The 27,021-nt window shown below is 35.4% G+C and overlaps 2 protein-coding genes across 3 annotated transcripts in view; one reads left to right on the top strand and one right to left on the bottom strand.

Annotated features, from left to right (window-relative positions):
- The window catches only part of Nrt (Neurotactin), a 76,406-nt gene extending 50,549 nt beyond the window's left edge, over nucleotides 1–25,857 (bottom strand). Inside the window, exons 1-2 of the mRNA XM_077421334.1 lie at nucleotides 25,553–25,857; nucleotides 18,881–19,102 (exon numbers count right to left, since the gene is read on the bottom strand). Coding sequence (XP_077277460.1) covers nucleotides 18,881–19,093 — 213 coding nt within the window. The 5' untranslated portion in view covers nucleotides 19,094–19,102; nucleotides 25,553–25,857. The remainder of the gene's footprint in view (nucleotides 1–18,880; nucleotides 19,103–25,552) is intronic.
- LOC143905747 (uncharacterized) lies at nucleotides 9,548–11,378 on the top strand. Of its 2 annotated transcripts, none has more exons than XM_077421329.1 (4): nucleotides 9,548–9,966; nucleotides 10,421–10,525; nucleotides 10,642–10,785; nucleotides 10,926–11,378. In XM_077421329.1, exons 2-4 carry the CDS (start codon nucleotides 10,438–10,440, stop codon nucleotides 11,033–11,035), a joined length of 342 nt encoding a protein of 113 aa, XP_077277455.1. In that variant the 5' UTR covers nucleotides 9,548–9,966; nucleotides 10,421–10,437; the 3' UTR covers nucleotides 11,036–11,378. The 2 variants fall into 2 exon arrangements, with proteins under 2 accessions (XP_077277455.1, XP_077277454.1); XM_077421328.1 differs by lacking the exon at nucleotides 9,548–9,966 and adding an exon at nucleotides 9,977–10,165.
- Nucleotides 25,858–27,021: the final 1,164 nt, after the last annotated feature.

Below are 27,021 nucleotides of genomic sequence, written 5' to 3'. Positions count from 1 at the left end.
TTTTCCGGGAACGACACACGAGGATTTGCAAAGCGGTTAAACTCTCGCGCCTTGTGTACCGATCGCATCGTTAATCGTTGCCTCGAGCGTTCGGCCTTTAATCGCTTTATGAGGCAAACTCCGAGGATTATTTACAACCCGCGCGATATTCTGAGGATAGAGGCTGTGAGAGAGATTCTCGAATAAAAATTTCGGTGAATTGTTTTCAATATTCACGCGAATGTTGGATAACGGCTTTTGAGAGAAAAAAACGGTTAATAAAACGCGAAAAAAGAAGAAAGCGGTTTTATAAGCGTAATTTCATTCTTTCTCTTCTTCTCTCCCTTTCTGTCTTCTCTGCACTTTATATCGACCATCTATTCTCAGTTTGAAGAATAAATTTAATGGACGGTGAGTTGATGCAGCTTAAATGTCAAATATCGTAATTGAAATCAATAAATCTCTCTTCGTAAATAAAGTTTAAATATATTTTCCAGAAGTGATTTCTTATTTACATATGTCGTATGTCCCGATAAATCCACGTTCCGTTCTTGGGCAATTCAATTAACAGAAATAATCGCCTCGCTTTAAGAACGCATAAATATAGCTGTTTATTGGATTACTGGAGCAATTGAAGAGGTTTCTAGCTCTTTATATTTAACTAGATATATACAGGAACAACGATTACACATTTTTAATCTTTCAATCTTAGATGTGCTTTAACAAACTTTATTTATGTCTCAATTATTTTACCTTAATTACCGCGATGAATCGAATATTAAAAATAAAATTAGGGTAAATTGTCTCAGCGATTTTCCGCTAAACAAAAGTTAACTTCAAAGTTTTTGAAGAATCCTGATGACTGAGAAGAGGCAATATTAATGACTCTTATATTGTATTCGGCGATATTGATTATTTAATTTAATTTAATATTGCAAAGGTCGTTTTTCTTCGAAAAGGATCAAAGCTTTTTCTTTCGGAGATATCATTCAGACTCATACGCGGTGTCTCGTCGGTCAAATCGAATTTCGCGGTCGGGCTGATTTCAGGTCTAAGCTTATTTAGATTAGATTGGCCACATAGATAAGGAGAAATCCGTTTAAATTAAATTTCACGAGCATGGAAACGACTCCGCGGCACCCGTCGCATCGTGCCGCGCCGGTGGGATTCGCGCTACGACGAGAATCCGACCGTCCATCGGTGGTGGGTTCTACCAAGCGGAAATCGATATCAGACGCAACTTTCACCCTTCTCCGGCTCTCTCAACCCTCCCGCGCCCGCAAGCGCCGCGTGGAAGCCACTCTCCGGCACGTTCTATAAATATGCACTTGCGTGTCGCCGCGAAAGAACGAGCTCTTTTTCTCTCTCTTTACCTATTTGTTGAGTTTAGAATCTCATTTTGCAAGTCTTTTTTCGAAAGCGACATTAATGTCATTGCCACGCATGCTAATCTACAACTTCCGCCGAGGTAATGACAAAAACTGCATAAGTTTTCGTGTCACTGCCACGGGTGATTATGTACCCTTTCAGACACCTGTCATCGAGTCTAAATAAATCGCATTTACAAAAATTATCAGTCTTTTGTCAATTATTACACAATATTTTAGTACGTAATTTCAATATTTTATATATCATCTATTATACATAACAATCTAAATAATAATACAAATAATAATATTAATTTAATTTAATGCTAAATAGCTATAGTCAATTAAATATAAATATAGAAAAGCAAAATACATATTTAAACAAGGATTTCAACGTTGTTGTTCAATCATTATTATTTGTAGGATGATTTATTTTCACGCAATAATCAATTATACTTCCACATAAATAAATCGCCAACAAATTCCGATTTTAACAGAATCGAGAATGTCATTAATCTTCTTTTCTTGTTGCATTATTTTTGTCGGTGGTCGATAATAAGTATCAAGAGGAGCCGAGTGTTTTAAACGTTGTTCGCGAGGCGATCGACCGCCTCATAGAGAGTGGCGATTTATGCAAAGACCATTATCCGGATCGTCGCTGTTTACACATCAGAGACGAACGCGATGGAGACATCAAGAAAAGAAAAGACGGATAGAAGAGAATTCGATGAGATGAGAGTGTCGAAGACAGGGACGCCAAATTGCTCTTTATTGTCATGGCGATAAAAGAGAGAGAGAGAGGGGGGGAGGAGAATGCATAGTAATTAGCATAAACGCCATAAACAAAACGTACGAGGGCAACGCGCTCGTTACGTCTGACTCGCGGAGCGGCGAGAAACGCGCCGCTTAATACATGAGATTTGCATCTGCCTGTAATGACGTAATCCTAATGAATCGTCAGATAATTAACACTCTCGGGAGGGACACTCCCAAGCTTACAATGACGGAAATGTGTCGAGTGTTTTATTCAATGATTTAATTCAATCATTCGGAAAACACAACGTTCTCACGTGCGCGTCACTCTTATATCTCATCATTTTTACCTCTGGAAGAATTCAACTCGTAAAAATAGGTCTTCTATGCGCATTTATACAGATTCTCGGGGATTCTACATCCCAACAAGTTGAAAATTTATAAACATAAGAGCAATTCTTTAATGTAAAATTTCTTTTGTATTATTTAAATTTAAGCCGACACTTTATCAATCATACTTACGTTTTTGTTGAAGATATCACTATCTATATCCAGTTTATAAATATATTTTCTCGTAATTTTATCTCATTCGTAATTACTTTATTCTGCTTCTTCAAACTCACGACATATCCCGATCTGGGTTATACCGGTTTTATGCTCTGTTTGGACATGTCAAACGCGTCTATCGCCATTCCTTGCGGTTTTCGCGAAAAATTTTATTTACTCGGCTTCTCGTAACGTTGTACGCGGTACAACGTGCGTGTGGTATCCGTGAATCGATACGAACACGAGCCTACGTGTCGTAACCAACCATGTGGCGGGCTGCAGGAGTAGGGGTTCTGGTTATTCTGGTTCTGGCCTCTAAGTTTCGACCCCTCCAAAAAAGCAGTCCTGTGTCAGGGAGAAAAAGGAGAGTAGGCGAAGCGGGAACGAGGGCGGGGAACGTAATGATCGAATGAAAGGGGAGCAGATGGCAGAAACGACCGGATTGCTCGTAATCAGGCACTTTATATTGATAATAATTATAAATATGCGATCACTTTTTTTTAAAATAAAAGTTGTTATTTTGCTTGCAGCGAAAATAAACGCAAGGCAGAGATGGGCATTATTTGAATAAAATTTCATCTAGTTCGTTATTCAATTACAATTATGTCCGTTATTTGTATTATCTATTACTTATTATTATCTATTACTATTTGTATTATTTGTTATATTAGATGTATTATTTGCTATTCACGTTATTCGTTATTCGTGTTAACCATGTAGAAAGATTTAAATTACTATATATATATATATATATCCTGTATAAGCAATATATAATTTAATTTCTTTCTGATTATGTAACTTAATTTTCTTGATTTATATTGAATTTGCTTTGCTTTTTTGTTAATTTTCTAATGTGTTTTGAAAACAAAAAAAATTGTGTAATAATTTTATATTTATATTATTATTAGTAATATATATAAATAATCGTTATTTGTTTAATTATTATTATATTATTCGACAAAATATAATGTAATAATATTATTCATAATATTATTTTTATACGGTAGTATTATTCGTATAAATAATAGATAACTATAGTATATATTATTCAATTAATTATTTCAAATAAGAATTTATTTGTCATTTACAAATAAATTATACTTTGCCTCTTTTATTTGTTATCTATTATTCAAATAAAATTTTGCCCATCTCTGCCTTGAAGGTGCTTCTATAATTTATTTAATAGAATATGAGACTAATTTAATTATCACGTTACCTGAGTTAATTTAAATTGAATAATCACTAATTTACTTCCAGTTGGATTAACTTGTCTACTGAGTCACCAAGATGTTAGGAAAGATATAATTAGCTATCATGTCTTGTAACGTGCATTTTAGGGATATAAATTTTGAATCCTACTTCGAATCCGCAATTAGATTTATACTTATTATGATATATAGAAAGTCTCTAGTCGATCACGTTTCAATCGTTCTTCAAGGGAACAATTGCGAATACGCGGTTTCTTTGTGTGAGATAACGATATATTCCGCACTTCCCTATCCGTTCATTACGAAATAATGTCGCTGTTACGCGAGATTAACATAAACGCTCTTTCGTAACATGGATTATGAGAAAGTAAATGCGCGCCGTGGTGTATACGATTTAATTGCGTTTCATAAAACACCCCCGAAAGAAATTTACGTCTTGATCCTGGGTCTCCGTTTCCAAGGATACAGTCACTCGCACTCGCGAGGTGATCGCCGGCGAAATGAGAGTCCCACGTTGACCGGGATATATTTTCAACAAAATCACAGACCGTGACGCTGTGCATATAAGAGCATAAAAGTGCCCGGGATAAGTCGAAACGATAAAGTAAAGAGCTTCCGGCTCGCGCGTCAGGTGACCGCGTTGAAAACGGGCAAAGTGGAGGTCTGCGCGTGCACCGGCTGCCGTGCACGTTAATGCTAATGAAACTCGCGGGGCACTCTATGTGATTCCATGGCACGCTGAGCTTCCGGTAAGAGGCTTGGGATGACGAGACCTGTGTAAAGCGAGCAATAATGAAGTTCGCTTAAAGAAACGGCACGTGCTTGCAAAGAGCAACGAAGCATTAAATCGTATTGTAATTATTTAATTAACTGGTATATTAATTAACTGGTCAGTTTCAAATGAGCCATTCCAGTATTTATGTTATGTATTTATTGTTAACGACTATAACATAGAAAAGAAATTTGGATAATGTTAACTTTCTATTGACAATCCGTTTCGCTAATGAAGGCTTAGGTATACCTATTATTTTACACAGTCATTAAAGACAACGCATATACAGGGTGTTTCTAAAAGTATGTTACAGATTTTAAGGGCGTATTTTTTTTAGGGGTCAAAATAAGAGAAAAGAAGTTCCTATAACATGAGTTCAAAAATGCTTGCCCTCTGAGTTATAGCCTCTTAAAGTTGGGGGGGAAAAGATCGTTGAAATTTTGCACAGCGTAATAATTAATAGTGACCTCGATAGTGACTTTCATTTTTATGTGGTTTTGACAATTTGGTCCGATTTTCAGGGGGAGATATGAGAAGGGGGTGCTAATTTTCAAATTAAAAGAATATGGCTTTTTGCTTCCCTTTCTCGGAATTGTCACGTGCAATGAGTAATTCGATCGTTCCCTAGACTCGATACAAATCGAAGCCTAGCCATCGCGGTCGGTCGTAGGAACGCACCTGGTCGTTATCTAAAACCGTCTGCAGATGATGTTCCCTTCGAATTTAAAACTTTATTTTAAATAAAAAAATATAATTACGCGTGAAAAAATGTACTTGAAAAACTTGTTTCAACTCTTTACTTAAGGCTTCGCGAACTGTCTAGAAATAAGATTAATCCTAGCTGCCAGGTGGATAGATTAGAGAAGCCATGCATCTCGAAAAATGTATTATTACCCTACTTTAAAATATTGAATTTAAAAACAAATAACTTGTTATTATATATATATATATACATATATAAATATATATATATATATACACATATATATTATATATAATAACTTTCTTTTTATTTCCGTACATTCCGAGAAAAATTTTCGAAATAAAATAGAAAAACAGTTCATATCTTTTTATAAATATTTTTATTTTTTAACATAATTTTCCTTTAGATCAATGTATAGTAGTAGGCGTCATTAATGCCTTCCACTTGAAACATAGTACATGTAACGTGCACTATAGAAATCCCAAGAACACAGCTAGGAAGGCATTAATGACGCCTTCTGTACATACTTGAGACACCTATATGCTCCAAGAACCTTATCTCATTACAAAATTCCGCTTTGTCAAGTAATGCAAAATATCCGTCAATTGTCTCTTTCTGTTGTTTTTGATTACTGTTATGTTTTTGGCGTATAGTGAGGGATCCAGATTTCATCGATAGTTACAAATCAGCGTATTCAAACGTATTCTTCATAAAACACTTCAAACACTCTTGAGAAATCTGCATTCGGATGTGTTTTTGATCAATTGTCAGCAAACGCAGCACTAATCTTGCATGGCAGAGAGCTTTTTCGTACACAATTTTCGAGTTAAAATATAAAATGCTCGAAATTGCTAAGACTGAGATGCCTACAACCTTAGCATATTCGGACACTTTTAATCAGTAATCCATTAAAACAATTTCATGAACTTTTTCAATGGTTTGTGGAGTTGTCGCATTTTTTGGGCGTCTACTGCGAGGATAATCTTTTAGGATCTTCGCGATCTCGTTTAAATTCAGTGATTCTACTTAGAAACAGTTGGAAATAAAAGAGCAGAGACCCCTTAAAGTAATTTGCATATCGGTATGAATATCTTTAGCTGATAAACCCTTCTTCACGAAATACTTGATTACGCATTACGAGTTTTTCTAATATCACGCAGATATGTGTGTTCGCGTTCAAAGATATATAAAAAATAAATTATTTCATGGAACGAGTTGGAATTTTTTATGGGTTTATAGAATTTTTCATTTAACGTATTACGTCTGTGCGAGTGCTATTTGTACTTCATTTCAAGAACTTTTCAAATGACCCTCGTATATATATATATATATATATATATATATATATATATATATATATATTGTTGCGCCCGTGCTCTGACACCCGTTACAAGGCGGCGAGTTGCGAAGCATCCCTGACGACCAGCTGTTATGGATTTATCGATTTACTGTTTTTCAGTTGTTGTTGTTGTTCCGAGCCTCCGTCTCCGAGCGAACGTGACGGCTCGATTCTGTATTTATTCCGTTTGCTCTAATAAACGAGTCTTTCCTATTTTAATACTGTGTCGCCTCACTGACCGCGAGTGCCGGTTGCGCGAGCGAGTGAGAGTACGAGCGGTGAGACGTGAACGCGAACTCGGCGAGCGCAACAATATATATATATATGTATATAATGGGGCATTCTTTGTCAAATCGGACACCACCGCCTGTCCAAAAATAGGAGCAACCGAAAAATTTCTTTTAGAGCTCATTTTGTAGCTATATGCATGTACTTTCGTTTTAACTCTGGCCTTTTTGAAAAACCAATATGGCAGACCCAATATGTCGGCCAAAACCTAGAGAAACTGAACTTTAAAAAGCCATATCGCTCATTAAAGCTTACTAAAGCGGTTGGTTTTTTATGAAATCCAGTGGTACAGTGTTTTCTTCGTCCCTCTGGTAACGAATTTGCACTAAAAATATCAAATTTTAAAATGGCGGAATTTAAATGGCGGCCAGATACCAAGAAATTGATAGAAAATGATGATATTATTAACTGAGACTTATATACTGTTGGTTCCAGGCTTATTAAATTAAGTGCTGCAGCGTTTTTTCAATCGCTGATCTTTTGTTCACATTGTTAAATTTCAATATAGCGGCCAAAGGTTACAAAAAATGATCTTATAATTGCGAAAGTCTGAATTAAGTATAACGATTAGTTTCTATTTTTCTGAAATTAATTCAATTTTTAGTGGCTACTCACAAATTGTAAAAAAAACTCCATAATACAAAACGTTTAGAAACATGACGAAATCTTGGAATCTCATTCTTATTAGTTCGTATTTTTTAAGGAAAATGTGACTCCATGTTTACCATTCAAAAATTATTTGAGAAATAACTTTTTAGATGCTGCTAGAATGATGTTTCAAAATTTCGGGTACAGGTAACGCTGACCAGGATCTTTTATTTAAATGTCTTGTTGACTTAATTGTCATGATCTAATTTGCTAAAATAAAATATTCTTGTGTTTTTAAAGTGATTTTTTTGTCCAGTTGAAAAGGGCATCTGGTGTTAGAATAGCCTGAGATGGCTTAGCCATAAGACTGGCTCTATAACCATCTTAGGCTATTCTAACACCATGCAGATGCCCTTTTCAACTGGGCAAAAAATCACTTTAAAAACACAAGAATATTTTATTTTAGCAAATTAAATTACGACAATTAAGTTAACAAGACACTTAAATAAAAGATCCTGGTCAGCGTTACCTGTACCCGAAATTTTGAAGCATCATTCTTTGCATTATGGAGTTTTTCTTGCAATTCGTGAGTAGCCACTAAAAATTGAATTGATTTCAGAAAAATAGAAACTAATCGTTATACTTAATTCAGACTTTCGCAATTATAAGATCATTTTTTGCAACCCTTGGCCGTTATATTGAAATTTAACAATGCGAACAAAAGATCAGCGATTGAAAAAACGCTGCAGTACTTAATTTAATGAGCCTGGAACCAACAGTATATAAGTCTCAGTTAATAATATATCATCATTTTCTACCAATTTCTTGGCATTTGGCCGCCATTTAAATTCCGCCATTTTAAAATTTGATATTTTTAGTACAAATTCGTTACCAGGGACGAAGAAAACACTGTACCACTAGATTTCATAAAAAAGCAACCGCTTTAGTAAGCTCTAATGAGCGATATTGCTTTTTAAAGTTCAGTTTCCCTAGGTTTTGGCCGCCATATTGGGTCTGCCATATTTTTCTGTCTGTCATATTGTTTTTGCCATGGTTTTTTAAAAAGGCCAGAGTTAAAACAAAAGTGCATGCATATAGCTATAAAATGAGCTCTAAAAGAAATTTTTCGGTTGCTCCCATTTTTGGACGATGAGGGAGAGGTGTCCGATTTGACAAAGAATGCTCCATTATATACATATATATATATATATTAGGGTAGCAATATTTTTGGGTCAAAAATTTGATTTTAAGTCTCACCCCTTAAATTCGTTCTATGAACTTTCAAATAAAGACCTTTGAAGAGCAGCGACGCTGTAACTTAATATTTAGAGGTCGCTCAAAGCCTCTAAACATTGAATTTTTTCGAAAAAGTGGTAAAAAACTACATTTTTCACTCATTTCCACTGTTAAATCTCTTTTAGTTACCTTATTAAAGTACCTGACCATCAAATTTGAGGTACAACACATGAAACAAAAATGTAAATATAAGTAATTAATGCAATCTTTGGCATAAGATCGTCTATAGCAAATATTAAATGATTTAATAAATTTAACCATTTTTTAACCATCTACGGCTTATAATCTTGTTTTGTAAGTAAATATATCAACCGCCACTTTAGAAAAACATTCTATTATCTTCAAACTAAAGCCTCTTTAAAGTTATATGCTGTAGCTTAAAAATTAATGGTCGTTAATTGCTCCAAAATATTGCTATTTTATTAAATAGTGCACTTAATGTAATTTTCTACATTGAATCCTTTTATTATTTTGGAAAATAAATTATATTATTAATATATTATTTAAATTAAGTCTACGTTTCCCGTAGGAAGTTTTCGTGCATCGCATTTATCAGATTTCATATAGTTTACGCTATAGGTGATTATTTAAATGAATTTTGTACGTACAGTCGGCTACTAAAAAAAAAAAGGTTGCAACACATGAAATTGGCCGCGTATTGGACCTCTTCTTCTTCGTTAGGTAATGACTCCTAAGAAATAAGAAGAAGAGGTATACGCGGCCAATATCTTGCAACCTTTTAGGCTGCGTTCGGAAACTATTCGGATGCATCCATCAGCGTCGTTCTATCTTTGTTACTTACTGAAAATTGAACAAAGACAGAACGCGACGCAGGTGTGCACCCGAGTGAAGTTTCCGAACGCAGCTTTGCAAGACATTGGCCGGGTATCGGACCTCTTCTTCTTCCTTAGGAATCATTAAGGCCTTCACATACGAATCGACGGAAGACGTAAGACGTAAATTGTAAGGAAATCCACCAATCAGAGTCGACTATTCCCCTCTTTAAGAGGGAAGAAGAGGGGAACGATTTACGTCTTACGTCTTCCGTCGATTCGTGTGTCCAGGGGTACGTTCCAAAACTCTACTCTGAGTAGCAGGGTTAACCCTACGCCGTTCCAAAACGCGAAGTAAGTAACTATATGGGCGGAGCCTATTTGTTCCAAAAGTGAGAGTAAAGTAACCCTGGAGTTAACTCTATGAACCCTGCTTCCGAGGTGGGTTAGGAGAGTAAACTCTACTAAATTTAAATATAAACGCGGGATCTTAGAACATAATAAGCGCAATTGTCTCTATACACCGCGAAAACGTTGGTCGTTGCTGTGATAAGTAAGTAAGAAGTATAATATTAAAAAACATATTAGATAAAGTATTTTATATATCACATACAATAAATAAGCATATTAATTTCTTTTTTAATGGTTTTTTAGTCTGTTTTAGGATAGAGAGTTATTTAAAAAAAAGTAAGATTTATTAGGTTAGGTTAGGTTAAGGTTAACTTTCAATCCTAAAACATTGTTGAAGTATCAGTATCATACACACATATATACAAATAATATTATAAATTTATATTATCGTTTACAGAGAATAAAATAGGCAAAATGGATCTCACAGAAAAGCAGTACATAATCGAAGGTGTAATATACAACATTACGACAACATCCGAGATGCATAAAAGAATACGAAATGGTAAGTTAAGTATAGTAGAGTATTTCATTAAACTAATTTTACTAACTAATTATTGAACTATTTTTGTCTTTGTCTAAAAATGTACTAAAAATGTAATTAAGTATTTCTTGTTGTAGATCATGATTTTACATTACAATATGTACGTGATAATATGCATACTTCATCCCATTCATCCCAATTGGATATCCAGTCTGAATCTGCTATAGAAAATAATTCCAATATTGAAAATATTCCAACTTCTGAGAGTGATGCAAATAATGGTAAAATTAATAAATATATTAATTAAACTAAAATATCTCGCATATACACACACACACACACATACAGAGTTTTATATATACACATAATACAATACACATACACATAAGTTATTATTATTGATATTTATTTTTTGTTATAGCTACAATGGAACATTCAGGTACATGGCAAAATTCAGCTATTAAGCTTCTTTTCTGTCTATACAAGGATCATCTTACCTGTACGAATCAGGTGTCCCCAGTAACCATATAGTGGCTAATAATTGCACTCTCGGTGATATGAAAGGTCTTCCCGTTCTACGTTTTGACAACATTAATCCAAATTTATTTTCCAATAATTGAAAACAGTTAGGTGTCATACGAAAATGTTCCTTAAATTGATGTGTTGTAAATCTGGGTACTACATCATTTACATAACCTTCTATGCGAACACCCTTTTTTCGTTTTCCTCTTAATCGAGAAAATTGCATCATGTATAATATCTCCATCTCACTCTCACTTTCACTACTACTTGCATCTAGGTTTAATACATTTTTCATTATTATTTCATTTAATGCAATGTTTAATAAAACAGCTCGTTGAGCTCGTTGAGCTTCCATTGTATTCGTTACTAATACTACTTTTTCACGTTCCAAATCGTTCAACCAGAGTAACTTACTCTGGGCTTACTCTCTCCCCACTACCTTGGGTTCTTTAGAGTTGACGGAGTAGAGTTTTGGAACGTACCCCAGGCCTTTACCCAAGGAAGAAGAAGAGGTCCAATACGCGGCTAATTTCATGTATTGCAACCTTTTTTTTAGTAGCCGACTGTTGTATGTACAGAAGGCGTCATTAATGTCTTCCTAGCTGTGTTCTTGGGATTTCTATAGTGCATGTTACATGTACTATGCTTCAGGTGGAAAGCAATAATGACGCTTACTATACATACAAAATTCATTAAAACAATCACCTATATAGCGTAAACTATATGAAATCTGATAAATGCGATGCACGAAAACTTCCTACGGGAAACGTAGACTTAATTTAAATAATATATTAATAATATAATTTATTATCCAAATTAATAAAAGGATTTAATGTAGAAAATTACATTAAGTGCATTATTTAATAAAATAGCAATATTTTGGAGCAATTAACGACCATTAATTTTTAAGCTACAGCATATAACTTTAAAGAGGCTTTAGTTTGAAGATAATAGAATGTTTTTCTAAAGTGGCGGTTGATATATTTACTTACAAAACAAGATTATAAGCCGTAGATGATTAAAAAAAGGTTAAATTTATTAATCATTTAATATTTGCTATAGACGATCTTATGCCAAAGATTGCATTAATTACTTATATTTACATTTTTGTTTCATGTGTTGTACCTCAAATTTGATGGTCAGGTACTTTAATAAGGTAACAAAAAGAGATTTAACAGTGAAAATGAGTGAAAAATGTAGTTTCTTACCACTTTTTCGAAAAAATTCAATGTTTAGAGGCTTTGAGCGACCTCTAAATATTAAGTTACAGCGCCTGCTTTTCAAGGGTCTTCATTTAAGTTAAATTCGTAGAACGAATTTAAAGGGTGAAATTTAAAATCAAATTTTTGACCCAAAAATATTGCCACCCTAATGTATATAATATATATATATATATATATATATATATATATATATATTTTTTTTTTAAGTAAAATGTATATATATGAGAAACATTTTACTTCAATTTCAAAATATCGAAAGCTCCAAAGTCCAATCTTGTTAGACAGAATATAGCAGCAACAAAATAAAGGGATAATATTTTTCAATGGTTCTTCCATTCAAAACTCTTTCACGAGCTCCACATGTGCCGGGTATCAATCCGAGCAACGAACTGCTTACTTCTTTTATTCGCCGTTTCGCATTCATCGCCGACAGGAGATAGTTATGGCTTGAAGCTGTGTCCACAAGAAGAGCGATACCAATTGGCCTCTAGCCACGGCCTACGTTTATACAAAGCTCCCGCCGCGTTCCGTCCGCGATTTACGAGCCCGTTAAAAAGAGGGCAGCGAAAAGAGGTCAGAATAAAGAATTACGAGGAATCAAAAATAATATTTTTGTTTCTGCCAACATACGTACGCGACTTTAGCGTTACTACCGGGCTCGGCGTCAGCTTTCGTGGCATCCATCCGCGTTTGTGTACTCAAAACCTTCGTATCCTCTGCAATCTACAGGAATAAGGAAATCTTGCCGATTTCACCTCTCGACGCTAGAAGTCGTTCGCGTTCGTTTTGATGGCGCCGTGAACGCTTTCTCAGTAATGACTCACGTTAGACCGATATTAGTCAGACACCGATGTTAGTCCAGAGGAACGCAGCGACCGCCGTTTCCGCGTGTTCAATATACATACCTCGATTCCGAGACCGAGAACTCGTTCCCGAGTTGTTACTGAAAGAAAACCCACTTCGAACGTAACCGGATGCATATTATGTATCTTTACAACGCTATCAATAGAAGGAAGATTGAGCACCATGTAATGGATGTGTTACGATCTGATTGGCTGCAACGAGATGCTGCAACATTGACCGTGATTAAGCTGTTTCTTTCCTTTTTTCTCTTATTTAAGTTAATTTAGACGTGGTAGGGCATAGACAAACAATCGTGGTCCTAACTAGAAAACAAATCAGAAATTCTAGTTACTAGCCAGTATTTTTACAGTATAGCTATTTTTACTGGATAGATACTGGTCAGTTTGGGCAACGTTTGGTTGGGTATAAGTAACTGGATAGTAATAACAGATATAACAATCTCCAGGTGACTTTTTCGGATAGATAAATATTATACAAATGCGAAAGTACTGGGGAAACTTTTCGCCATTTGCGGGAGAAGCAATTCTACTACATTGCAATTTTTCTTTGTCGCCCCGGTTTTCCATATTTCCTCCACATGGCAGATGCTTCATGCTGCAGTGAAGCCCGGTGATCCGTAATGGTCTCAGAAACGACGCGCGGCATAAATTTCAAGTGCGTTCACGCATCTGCGATCGCGGAGTATTTCAAATGAGCGTGGAAATACGTGAGGAATGTACTCGCGGCTCCGGGGCCGCAATATTTCTTCCGATTGTATAACATGGAAATTGACTTTTGATAGTCTCGATCGATATTGCTGTCAGTTATTCACGTTCCTGGCATTTGAGGGATTAAGAGATGAAAAAGATGCATAAATTTTTCCCGAGAAAACTTGCCTCGGCTATCGAAAAACATTATAATTAGGTAAGTGAATGACAATGATGCTTGAGACAGATAGATTAATTCTGAATTGCTGGCTCATCGTCTCATAGCTTTATAGATATGGACTGGTAATACATATAGCAAAACTTACCCGGAGGAAGTTAGAGAGAAAAACATACTTTTTAGTACTTTTCTCTCTTAAAGTGTCCGGACCGGAAATACGGAGAAAGAAAAAGAGAGAAGTACTGAAATGTTTTTCTCTCTCCGTATTTCCGGACACTTGAAGAGAGAGAGAAGTACTGAAAAATATGTTTCTCTATCTAATTTCCTCCGCCGGACACTACTTCTAATACAGAAACTATAAGGTAATTGCCAGTCCATATCTATAAGGTCTATGGTCTCACAACATTGTTGGTTCCTTTTATTTATCTACTATCCTTCTATCTCACACAAAGATAGAGGTGTTCGTAATGCCATCGCGGTCGAGGGACATTTTAATTTCGTATTAGGCGAATGCTCGTAAATAAGATCGTGTAACAATAATAGGTATGGAAGAAGAAGCGGCTATACAGATCGACATTACAGATTGAGAATTAAAACAGTACCGGATGTAAAGATCCGTTTAGGTTGCAAAGTGTCACACGACAACGATCGTCTCAAAAGGGGGGCCATGAATCTCAATACGATACATGGACCGAGGCAATGAGAAAGGCCGCAGGGCGATGAAAAAATGGTTTCTTGAACAAGGTGACAGCCAACACTTTCTCTTTCAATTAGGACAATTAGGTGACTATAAGACGAATTAAGTCAATTAGAGAAGAGTCAGCTGCAACAGCACCAGGCGCCGACACGCCACTGCGTCTTCTTGGTTATCGTTGTCGCCGTGTGTTTTTAGTCCAGATGCAACATGGCCAGTTGGACGATGACGATGCGGAGAAAGAAGCAAAAAAAGAAGAGGCAATTGTTTGCTCTTTCTCTCTCTCTCTCTCTCTCTCTCTCTCTCTCTCTCTTTCTCTCTCTCTCTCTCGTTTGCTGCTACATAATATTGTTACATGCGAATGATACAAATCACCTCCATTGCTTTTCGCTCCTAATCACACCGTGACGCAGAGATCAAAGTTACGATTGACGGAAGCGACGCAAGTCGCAGATTCGGACAAGCGATTCCTCTTCTGACGTTATTATCGTCAACGGAAATAATTAAATCGCTACGCACTCACTGATAAAGGAGTAATTATTCGCGTAAGATCGTAAACGTCCTCTCTCGTCAGAGACGTCATCATTATTTAGATTTGCGCTACCTACGGAATTTGTTCCACGGCGATGCAACGCTGATGGTGAAAATAAGAAAATAATAGGCCTGCAACTCAACCGCCAAAAGCCTTCTAAAATGCGAGTAACCGGCAACGACGAGATAACCAGCTCTAACTATGAAATATCGAAAGTACATCGTGTGACAAGTAAATAAACAAAAGTTCGCTAAAGTTCGCGCGTCGGAACAATACAAAATGGCGTCTTGAACATAAGATTCTTCTCGATTTGTTTTCACATCTTTGGCTTGATATAAAATTGAAATTATTAGTATCAAAATTTATTCGGAAAAGCATTATAAAATAGTCTAAATATATCATTAATACCGTGAAATTTGGCGAAAAGTCAAATTTTTCGATATTTTTTTATATTTTTTCTAATAAAAAACGCCATAACTTTTTTGTGGTTAACTTTTCGACAAAAATGTTTAAATAAAAATTGTAGAGCGTACTTTTTTACATATATAAAAAACACCTATAACGGTAGATACAATGCTGCCCAAACGTACGTGAAAAAATTTTAATTACGCACGAGGTTGTTGCGTAATGCAATCCGTAATCATATTATACCTAAAACTTTGAATATATTTGCTTTCAAGTAGTAAAATGATTATGAACTAACCATTATTGTTATTCTTACTATTAGGACAAGCGGGTCGTCGTATGGTGTCCCACTATTATTATTATTATTATCATCATCATTATTATTACTTTATAATTATTGCCAGAGCACTTTTAGTTTCAATCATAAATCTACTTACGCACAATACCACGGGAAGGATAAGAGTTGGATTTTAAAAATGCATTTTTTATTTACTTTTTTTTTTTTACTTTTTGTACTTTTTTTTATTTGCTTTTTTTTATATTTTTTAAGTTTTTTTAATTTTTATGTTTTAATATAATATATTAACGCAAAGAAACTTATTCATCATCCTTACTCTCGTCATTTGAATTATTGCCACATTTTCCAGTACATTTGCAAATTTTACTGCAGGACAAATCAGCAGCACGGCAAGGACATGAAATAGATGTTCTGCAAGAAAAACTTTTTGAACTACAGTTACGTATAAATTTTTGTAGTAATTGGAAACTTGTAGGACCTCCAAAATAAACGGGAATCAGTTGTCCATATTAATTAATTGCCATCCGCACTCTTTTGGATCAAGAATTTCAATGACTGGGAAATGAGCATTTTTCCACACATATACTTGCCACGTACATCTTTTTAAGTGTTGAAGAAAAGTAGGAAATGCACTTAAAAATATGTACGTGGCAAGTATATGTGTGGAAAAATGCTTATTTTCCAGTCATTGAAATTCTTGATCCAAAAGAGTACGGATGGCAATTAATTAATGGACAACTGATTCCCGTTTATTTTGAAGGTCCTACAAGTTTTCAATTACTACAAAAATAAATATGTAACTGTAGTTCAAAAAGTTTTTTTTGCAGAAGATCTATTTCATGTCCTTGACGTGCTGCTGATTTGTCCTGCAGTAAAATTTGCAAATGTACTGGAAAATGTGGCAATAATTTAAATGACGAAAGTGAGGATGATGAATAAGTTTCTTCGCGTTAATATATTATATTAAAACATAAAAATTAAAAAAACTTGAAAAATATATAAAAACAAAAAAGTAAATTTATAAAAGTACAAAAAAGTAAACAAAAAAAAGTAAATAAAAAATGCATTTTTAAAGTCCAACTTTTATTCTTCCCGTGGTATTGTGCGTAAGTAGATTTATGATTGAAACTAAAAAAGCTCTGAAGAATGCCAGGTAGTACTGCACGCAGACATTTAAATAATACAACGCGGAATTGAATGTATGAACGAATTTATGTGAGTCTCTGGAGAAATTTACTCTAATAGAGTCTCTCGCGATCGTCGCAATATTTCTTTAGCGAGGCTAATATTTTCTAAGACTAAATATCAAACTAAATATTTTGCAGATCATTAACGACCCCTTTTATCTCTCTTCGCCTAATTGACTCGCTGGGAGAGTCAGGGAGTCAGGGAGTAATCGAGTCGCGATAAGATCAAACTCGGCCGTTCCTAGGCCCTTTTCTTCCGTTTGTCATTTTTATTATTGTCGTGAAGCCTCTAATCGATACCAAGTGTGACGATTAACGTCCTGCTTTCCCTCTCTTCCTTAACGCGATAGAAAAAAATCGTTACGGGCCTGCGAACACCCCTCGTGGCGCGCACCATGGGGGCTTTACCTACGAGGTGATTTTTTTTTTTAAGCGAATTACCTTATCTTCGCGAACAAGGCTCTATGATGACACTGGGATAAACAAAGGACGCCAGTCGCATTGAAGATTTCACGCCCAAACTATTCTAAATTTTAAGGAACTGTAACTTTATACAGACATGTATAACTTCATATACATATGTATATCAGCGAAAAAGAAGAACATGGTCGCGTAATACCTCAGATAAAGCAATAATGCGGACTTGCGCTTTAGAAACTTTATGAGACTTTATAGGTACGCAACCGTCGCGAGATAATATGCAATCCGTGAAATAAACCGTAACAACGAACGATGCAGGATGTCTGCAACTCAACCGCCAAAAGCTTTCTAAAATGCGAGTAACCGGCAACGACGAGATAACCAGCTCTAACTATGAAATATCAAAAAGTACATCATGTGACAAGTAAATAAACGAAAGTTCGCTAAAGTTCGCGCGTCGGAACAATACAAAATGGCGTCTTGAACATAGGATTCTTCTCGATTTTTTTCACATCTTTGGCTTGATAAAATTGAAATTATTAGTCAAAATTTATTCGGAAAAGTGTAAACTTTAAAAATATGCATTATAAAATAGTCTAATATATCATTAATACCGTGAAATTTGGCGAAAAGTCAAATTTTTCGATATTTTTTATATTTTTTTTTAATAAAAAACGCCATAACTTTTTTGTGGTTAACTTTTTGACAAAAATGTTTAAATAAAAGTTGTAGAGCGTACTTTTTACATATATAAAAAACACCTATAATGGTAGATACAATGCTGCCCAAACGTATGTGAAAAAATTTTAATTACGCACGAGGTTGTTGCGTAATGCAATCCGTAATCATATTATACCTAAAACTTTGAATATATTTGCTTTCAAGTAGTAAAGGGATTATGAACTAACCATTATTGTTATTCTTACTATTAGGACAAGCGGGTCGTCGTATGGTGTCCCACTATTATTATTATTATTATTATCATCATCATTATTATTACTTTATAATTATTGCCATGACCTTTTCGCGATCGTCTCGCAGATTTAAAACGCGATAGCAGTCACAATTATCTGCGCGAGCGCCGATGACGTAGGAGCAGAAAGTGATACAATCGCTAAACAATAGGTCTATTAACGCCGCGCTTTCTACACCTGCTGTACTTGCGAGGCATGTGCGATTCTTACGTGAGAAAAATACGAAAATCAACATATAGGATAGGAAGCGCGAGGGTAGAACGAGGAGCCGAGCGCATCCAATACCGACTCAACGTCGGAATGTTGTAACCGCGGTTCGTCTCACGTCCAGATAGAATTTGACACGCCGCGCTGCGCGGGAAATACGGTTCAGATAAAATATCATAGTGTTACCTTGCACGGCTCCTTGCTCTTTGTACGGCAGAATCCGGGCATCTTGATGCCGCCGATTGGTATCTTCTTCTTCGGTTTCTGTTCCTCGGATTCGAGATCGGACGCAGGTGCGGCGCCGGTGTGCTTCGTATTCTCGGCGTTCAGCATCTTCTCTTTCTCCTCTTCGGCGATCTCCTTTTTGTCCATGCTTTTGTCCTGATCCGCCTGACTCATTCTCTACTCCTGAAATTGAGAATGAAGAAAATCCGCGTTTAACTAAGGGTTGGGCGCATAAATCTTATCGCGAATTTAATTTGACGCGCTGTCGAGACACTCTAGCTTGCTACTAATGTTGAAGATGAACATACTATGACGGTCACACGTCGGAACTTTGTCGCCGAGAGAAAATCATTTTTAAATTCAATGAAGAGTCCGTGACTGTGGAGGACCGTCTACTTCTTCCGAATGTTTGAGACATTCGGAACACTAATCGCATTTAATTGCCATTCAACAGCTATATCACTTGCTACGCGCGGCAGTGGACGATAATTTCTTATCTTTATTCACTATTTTGAGGTATGCTCTGAAGTACAGCGCCAAGTTATTACATTACAAGTTTTTAAGCGAATCTCTCCAAAGTATTATCAAATTTCGGTAATTATGCAGTATAGGGGAAGCACCTCCGATGACCTTGACCTTGACATATGTTGTCAAGGTCACCCTCCTGAGTGACCTTCAGAAGGTTTTAGCCGTCGCTCGTTTTTTATTAAAAAGTTATTAACAAAAAAAAGTTTGGCGACCTCACCAATTTCAATGACCTTGATATATGTTGTCAAGGTCATGACCACGAGTGACCTTCAGAAAGTTTTAGCCGTCGCTCGCTATTCGTTAAAAAGTTATTAACAAAAAAAGTTTGGAAAGTATAGCATATATAGGTTAGTTGACGCGCTTTAAACACTTAAATACTTTTAAAGCGCGTCACTAACCTACATAGGTACGATTTACTGCTTTAAATGTTGTGTTTTGGTAAAGCAGCGATTTTTTCGCAAAATAATGTATTCTCTGCTTTAACAAAAAAATTTCAATTTATCAACAATTTACTGCTTTAAATGTTGTGTTTTGGTAAAGCAGCGACTTTCTCGCGAAATAAATTATTCTCTGCTTTAAAGAAAAACGTAATATTAGTCGTTTATGCCTCTCAGTACTTAAAATAACTGCTATATTTTCGAAACTTTTTTTGTTTATAACTTTTTAATAAAAAACGAGCGACGGCTAAAACCTTCTGAAGGTCACTCAGGAGGGTGACCTTGACAACATATGTCAAGGTCAAGGTCATTGGAGGTGCTTCCCCTATACTGCATAATTACCCAAATTTCTTGTAATATAATGCGCGAATAAAGTTTCCTCAAACTGATGATGATGTTTTTTTTCAACATTTCCCAACAAGAATTCTTTAGTTTGCGTGGCGCAGAACATTCTACTGACCACTTCGATCGGCTTGTTTACCTCGATATTTATATTTTTATGGCAAATCAATATGTCTTGCCTTGAAACATGACACTATATGGAGCGTATAAACATACACGAAAATGGAGTTTTGCGAGAGAAACATCGCTCTTTTGCCGAATTTTTGTTCGCATCAACAAACGATAAGACCAAAAACGCAATCTCATTGAGAGTAGTTCTTTTTTATAAAACAATTTTCTCGTAGTCATCAATTTTTATAATACTTGAAATTTACCTCTTGATGAGGTTTGATAAATCGTCAAAGACAGTTATGTATGCAAAATCCCGATGATTGCACTCCCATCGAAGGAGCATTCGATGTATAATGCATTACCGTGATTTATAATCGTGCGTGCATCAAACAATCTACGAAACGCTATACGGTCACCGCAGAGTATAGTCGTTTAAATGATTTAGCGTGCTATCCCGATCTACCAAATTTAATTTAATTTACCGCGGCTGATTGAAGAATCACTTTATCGTCGTAACACATCAGGACCGAAATTAAATTTACAGAAAGAGAACATCCATAAACGTTAAACTTGAGATGAATATTTAGAAAAATAAGGATTTTAATGACATTTAACGCTCCTCTATTTCTAATCAATTTTTTAAAGCAGAGAAAGTATTATTTTGTTTATTATCTATATTACAAAATAATTCTGTAACAAAATGTTAGTAATGTTATATATAAAAGCAATTACACGTGCGTATTATAAAAAGATTATAAGAGTATATTTCTGCCTTAGAAAATTTATTCAAAATAAACCACAAATTTTATTTAAATTTTTATCTTCTTAAATATCACATAAAAAATAAATATATATATACATATATATGGGGCAAAATTTGTCAACCGGGCCACCGGTCTGCCCATAATTGTTTTCATCGCAGAAAAACTACCTTGCGCCTAGAGGTAGCTATGCGGGTAAGAGCTATCGAAAGCCGTGTGCAACTTTGAAAAATTCGATGTGGCGGTACCAAAATGGCGACCAAAACATCTGAAATCCATAAACAGCTTCAATGAAATTATTAGAAAACGAAAAAAAATAGTGATTAAAACAGTTCTAAAATGATCTGTGTTAGAGTTAATAGTAGGTTGACCACAAATCAGTAGCTGGGTGATCGAAATTTGGGATGGTAATCCAATATGGTGGTCAGAAACTGCATTTACGCACCGCAAACTACTGACAATTGACCGGATCCACTTTTGAAAATGGTTGTGCGGGTGGTTCATGGACTGTATATGACAAATCCGATTTCAAAGAAGCAAAATCCAAAATGGCGATGATCGAAATCCAGTTATTTACAATACAGAGTGGATCGGCCGTCATATTGGATCACCATCCTGGATTTCGATCATCGCCATTTTGGATTTTGCTTCTTTGGGATCAGATTTGTCATATACAGTCCATGAACCACCCGCACAACCATTTTCAAAAGTGGATCCGGTCAATTGTCAGTAGTTTGCGGTGCGTAAATGCAGTTTCTGACCACCATATTGGATTACCATTCCAAATTTCGATCACCCAGCTACTGATTTGTGGTCAACTATTAACTCTAACACAGGTCATTTTAGAGCTGTTTTAATCACAATTTTTTTCGTTTTCTAATAATTTCATTGAAGCTGTTCATGGATTTCAGATGTTTTGGTCGCCATTTTGGTACCGCCACATTGAATTCTTCAAAGTTGCACACGGCTTTCGATAGCTCTTACTCATAGCTACTTCTAGGCGCAAGGTAGTTTTTCTGCGATGAAAACAATTATGGGCAGACCGGTGGCCCGGTTGACAAATTTTGCCCCATATGTATATAAATTGTTATAAGCAAAAAGCGTTGTACAAGTTTCGCGTTTGTAATAAAAAAATTATGCAAATTCGTGATTATTTCTACTGCGCAGAACGAAAAAATGCATAATATCGTATGCACCGATTATCTACTAGTTCGAAGACCGATGCCACACGGACACGATCGATCGGTTTAAGTCTGGTCAGTGGTCGTGGCGACGCTAAACCGCGACGTTGACTTGTCGTCATTTTGTGTTTGGTTGTTTGACGCAAGAAAATTTCATAATACCCGTATTGCACGAGAACACTGCAGACCTTGAGAGAACAATCCTTCTTTTCAATTCTCGAATTTTAACTTTGAAAATCAATTTAGCATCGACTACCTCTATTTGTCTGACTATTCTAGTATATTTTGCATCTTTCATTAACAATCGTTCAACATTACATTTTTACACATCAGTACATATGAAATATATGTTTGTGATTTTTATTAGCTCTGTAGCATTTTTCTTTCGGATTTTTGTGCAATGTTAAGATCGTGCGATATCGCCACTTTTAGGAAAAATATCGAATAATATTATCTGTGATTTTTAATGCTCAAATAATGAAAGTACTTTTTTCATTATTTAATTTAATAATTTTGAAAGATTACTCATTTCAAATATCAGATTTGTGAAAGTTGATTGAAAAGAAGTGAAAATTTTCATAAAATAAGTATTTACATTGTGTGTAAATTTCACTCTTTTATTTACAGGAAATGTAATAAGAATTTCGAATCTGTTGTAAATACATATAAAAAAGTGTCAGTAAAAAAAAAACACAAAATAAAACTTATCTAAAATATCGAATAAAGCTAATTTGAACTAAAATATAACATTCTGATATTCTCGGAGAAAAAAATAAAGTATTTGGAGGGAATAATATCGATGAAAAATTTCCAAGACTCTAGCTGAAGAATTCCTCTGAAAATATTTTGATTTTATTAGATAAAAAAAATCCAGGTTTTTTATAATTAAAATAAAATAAAAATACACAGAAAAATAAAAGTGTTAAATCAACACATACAAGAATATATAAATCGAGAAATGAGATTATATTGCATTAAATGAAGAAAACTTGCTTGAATGAAGTCATTTATAGTTAAATGATGGTTAAACGAAGTTTTATATAGTTCAATCAAGAAAAAAAATCGAAATAAAAAGTTGAAATTCTTATAAGAAGATTATATATTCTTGCGGATATATGAATGGATCAATGTTGATTTGACATTTCTTTTTTTTCCGTGTAGATACCCTGTTTGAAGAAAACTCCTTCATCTCAAGAAAAATGAAGGAAAGAAGCGAAGGAGTTATAACTACCTTTTTAATCGAAGAATAGACAGTTTAACACAGAAAATATTATTACGTATTATGCGGACCTCTTTACTTTCGGCTTTATATAAGCGTGAAAGCAAACATGACATGATACGGTCAGGGTGGAAATAATTAGGTAAAGCTAAATATAAAGTGCAATAATCAGTAAATGTAAAAACATGGTCTATTTTTTTTTGATAGTCAATATAGACGCTCCGTTCTTCCGTGGAAATGCGCTTAGAACGACACGACCAGCGTGACGACTAGCTCATTCACCGTCTGAATGAGCTAGAAACTGAAAGGAAAGGTCGTGCACTACAATAGGTAGAAGATTCGTTTTTCCTGCTGCGATTTCAACGCGCTGATGACTAGACCTCTGCAAAATCTTGACGCGAGGAGAATCTTTCTTCTGTACAAATCCATCTAATACAGAAAGAACGATTTTGAAGTATTTAAAAATTTATAATTAAATACAGGTATTAAAATAATTTTGTTTGGCCATCAAAATAATTACACTGCTGGCTCAAAGTTTGAAACTATTAATTGAAAATGGTCTACTATGAAATAAAATCAAACTTATGGATTATAATTTAACATATTTTTATTCTTTTATTCATTGTTTTATAATTAAATAAAAAATAATATAAAATATTTGAGTTTTACAAAAAAAATATTTTTTTTACAAGATAAAAAGAGAATCAGAAACTATTTTCGTCAAAGTAACCACTTTTACATTTAATCTCTTTTTTACCAATCTAGGTAATTTAGCTATAAGTTTATTTATTTTTTTTAACAGAAGATTCTTTTCCATCCATTTTTCAAAATAGTTCACAGTTTAATTTTGGAAAAAAGGTTTTACGACCGTAATTAATTTTCTTAAAATTAAACAATGCTATGTTAACTGTGCTAAATTGCTAAATATAATTGACTTTTAAAAGAAATTAAGAAAAGATATTGAGTAAGACATAAATCGGACTTTTAAGTAACGTCTCATTGGAGTATTTTTAAATTTTGTACATGATCTCTCTCGAACTTTTGAGAGAAAGGCAGTGTATGTAGGATGCTTAAGTATGATGATGATAATGCTGCAAAAAATTTTGAGATTCTAGCAATCAGTTTGAGCGTTCAACAAAATTATTTTAAAATTGGTATGTACCAAATCAAAATGACAATAAATAATGTCTTGCTATCTAATCTAAATAATTAAATTTTCAGATACTTCAGCAAAATCGTTCTTTTCGTGCAGTTTTTTATAGCTTTGTGCAATTTCTGTCGTTGTTGATTTTTCCCTTCTTTTCCCTCAAATCCTAATGCACGCCTAACTTCATTCTACACGCACAAAACATAACTGTATGTAAAATATGGTATAGTTAAAACGGACCTCGCAATTAAGAATCTTACTCCGTAATTTGTTGAAAAACGGCATTATTATCGTTTGTCCATGGATTGATTAAAAGCGAAATTCCGGAGCGATTGCGATATTATCTTCTCGACGTTAATCACGCAAATTAATTGCGAGATTTCTGCGCTGGTTTCTGTTCTGATTCGACAGCGACACCGGGATCACGTGGATTCAATCTCGTAGAACTAGGTACTCGATTCTGAACGTGTCGCTGGTGGGCGCGAGAGGTGACGCCGAGATTAGCCGCCATCCGCATGATTTCGAGCAACGGCATCATTTTCGCGATCGCCGGTACGCTTTCTCTTCTCGCCGGCGATCGCACGATAAATATGCAGTGAAAAAAAAACGCAAAAACTGGAGTAACTGGATTTGAACGCCAAGTTATACCGTTCTTTGTTTCGATAAAGAATATTGCTCGCGTTTCCGCGAGGGCGAGCCGAAATCGAATCCTGAGACTGGGAAAAAGAAAAGTATACACGACATATTACCCGGATTGCAATCGTTTGTGCGAAAATCTTTGAATCTTGCAGTTCGATCTCAAATCCGTATTCGTGGCGTATTAATAATCGATGACGCGAATCTATCGGCGAGTCGCGTTTGCGCGCGCGCAAGTACGAACGCGGAAACAAAAACGCGAGAAACTCACCCCCTCGGAGAATGCGCCGATGGACGCCGTTATCGTTCTCCTCACTCACGTTCGCACACACGTGTACGGCCAGTTACGAGACCATAAAAACCGCCGCCCAGATCCGACGACGCGACGTTGCGTTTATCTTGCGGGAATAGCGAAGGACGCGTTGCGTGTTTCGTTTTTCCGTTGCAACCAACCGACGCCGCGGAACTCGAAGGTGGAACAACACAAACCACGAAACTTTCGTGAGGACGCCAAGCGCGCGACTGACGGCACTGACGCCTGACGCTACCGACCTACCGTTGAAACGCCAGCAGGAAGAGTGCGTTTGAAAGGGAGAAACCGGAGAACTGGGGAAGTATATATCCCGCTTGGCGATGAACCTTCGAGCGCCATCTTGATGATGCAAGAGATCGACTGCTTAGCGCGCAACGGTCGACTTTAACCCTTACAGTTTCTGTCACCGATGAGATGCTTATATATTGACCTTTTCAAAAATATTAGCATATGTATACATTTAGTTTTCTTCTTTTTTATTCTAATATTTTTATTCTAATATTGATAATAATATATGATAATAAAACAATTATTCTCTGGTGAGAAATTTTCTTAAAACTCTTTTAATTTTTCAAAATTTTTACGTAAATATAACTTTTTAAAAATTTCTCAGATTTTTTAACACATGGATACTCAGAAACGCTGAGGACACGATTACGATAATTGTGGCCCCTTCATTTATTGACGATAGTTTCTGGTAGTATTTTCTACGCTAAACAAAAAATTATGTTAGGTCTTATATAGGGCTAACTGCATGTTCTAGTTTTTGAGATATACAGTGTTAAAGTTAAAAATAAACAATATGAATTTTTAAATAATACTTCAATTGTGTGTACAGACGGACACATGTAGGCGGGAAAGAAGCTACTGCCTTTTTCCTGCAGGCAGGAATGGGTGGGGGTGGACCTCGGTTCGCATGGAAAGTTGAAAACCCGAACCGTACAATATAATAGATCTCGTTTCGCCCTATAAGCAAACCAGGGTGGGGTAGGGTGGACCTCGCCCTAATGTCTTGCATTATTTACGTTTTTTGAACGTAAATCGTAATCCGCCTACGGCGGAGCCCCTTTCCCGCATAAAAAAACTAATTTAACTCCAAGCCTATTTCTAAAAACTTGAAATTAAAATTTGGAAATAGAGACAAATATTGCGATCATAGAATATTTTTACTATTTTTTCCGTGTCTTTCACCAAAAATGCCTCCGAACCACATATTTCAAAGGACCAAAGTTATCGTAATCGTCCCTTTATTTTTAACTTTAACACTGATGTATATCTCGAAAACTGAGCAGTTAGCCCTATATAAAACCTAATATAATTTTTTGTTTAACGTAGAAAATACTACCAGAAACTATCGTCAAATCAAGGGGCCACAGTTATCGTAACTGTCCCACGCTGAGGGTCTACATCGCTTTTCTTGAATTCTT

Source organism: Temnothorax americanus, unplaced genomic scaffold (genome assembly GCF_048541705.1).
Source record: "Temnothorax americanus isolate GAGA-0224 unplaced genomic scaffold, ASM4854170v1 Scaffold66, whole genome shotgun sequence".
Classification (NCBI taxonomy): Eukaryota; Metazoa; Arthropoda; class Insecta; order Hymenoptera; family Formicidae; genus Temnothorax; species Temnothorax americanus.
This window is presented reverse-complemented; position numbering and strand designations above follow the sequence as displayed.

Bases quoted from the DNA above. Each gene is read 5' to 3' on its own strand.
- LOC143905747 (XM_077421329.1), top strand. From the start codon at position 10,438: ATGGATCTCACAGAAAAGCAGTACATAATCGAAGGTGTAATATACAAC. The intron at 10,526-10,641 runs GTAAGTTAAGTA...TTCTTGTTGTAG, and splicing joins GCATAAAAGAATACGAAATG to ATCATGATTTTACATTACAA. The intron at 10,786-10,925 runs GTAAAATTAATA...TTTTTGTTATAG, and splicing joins TGAGAGTGATGCAAATAATG to CTACAATGGAACATTCAGGT.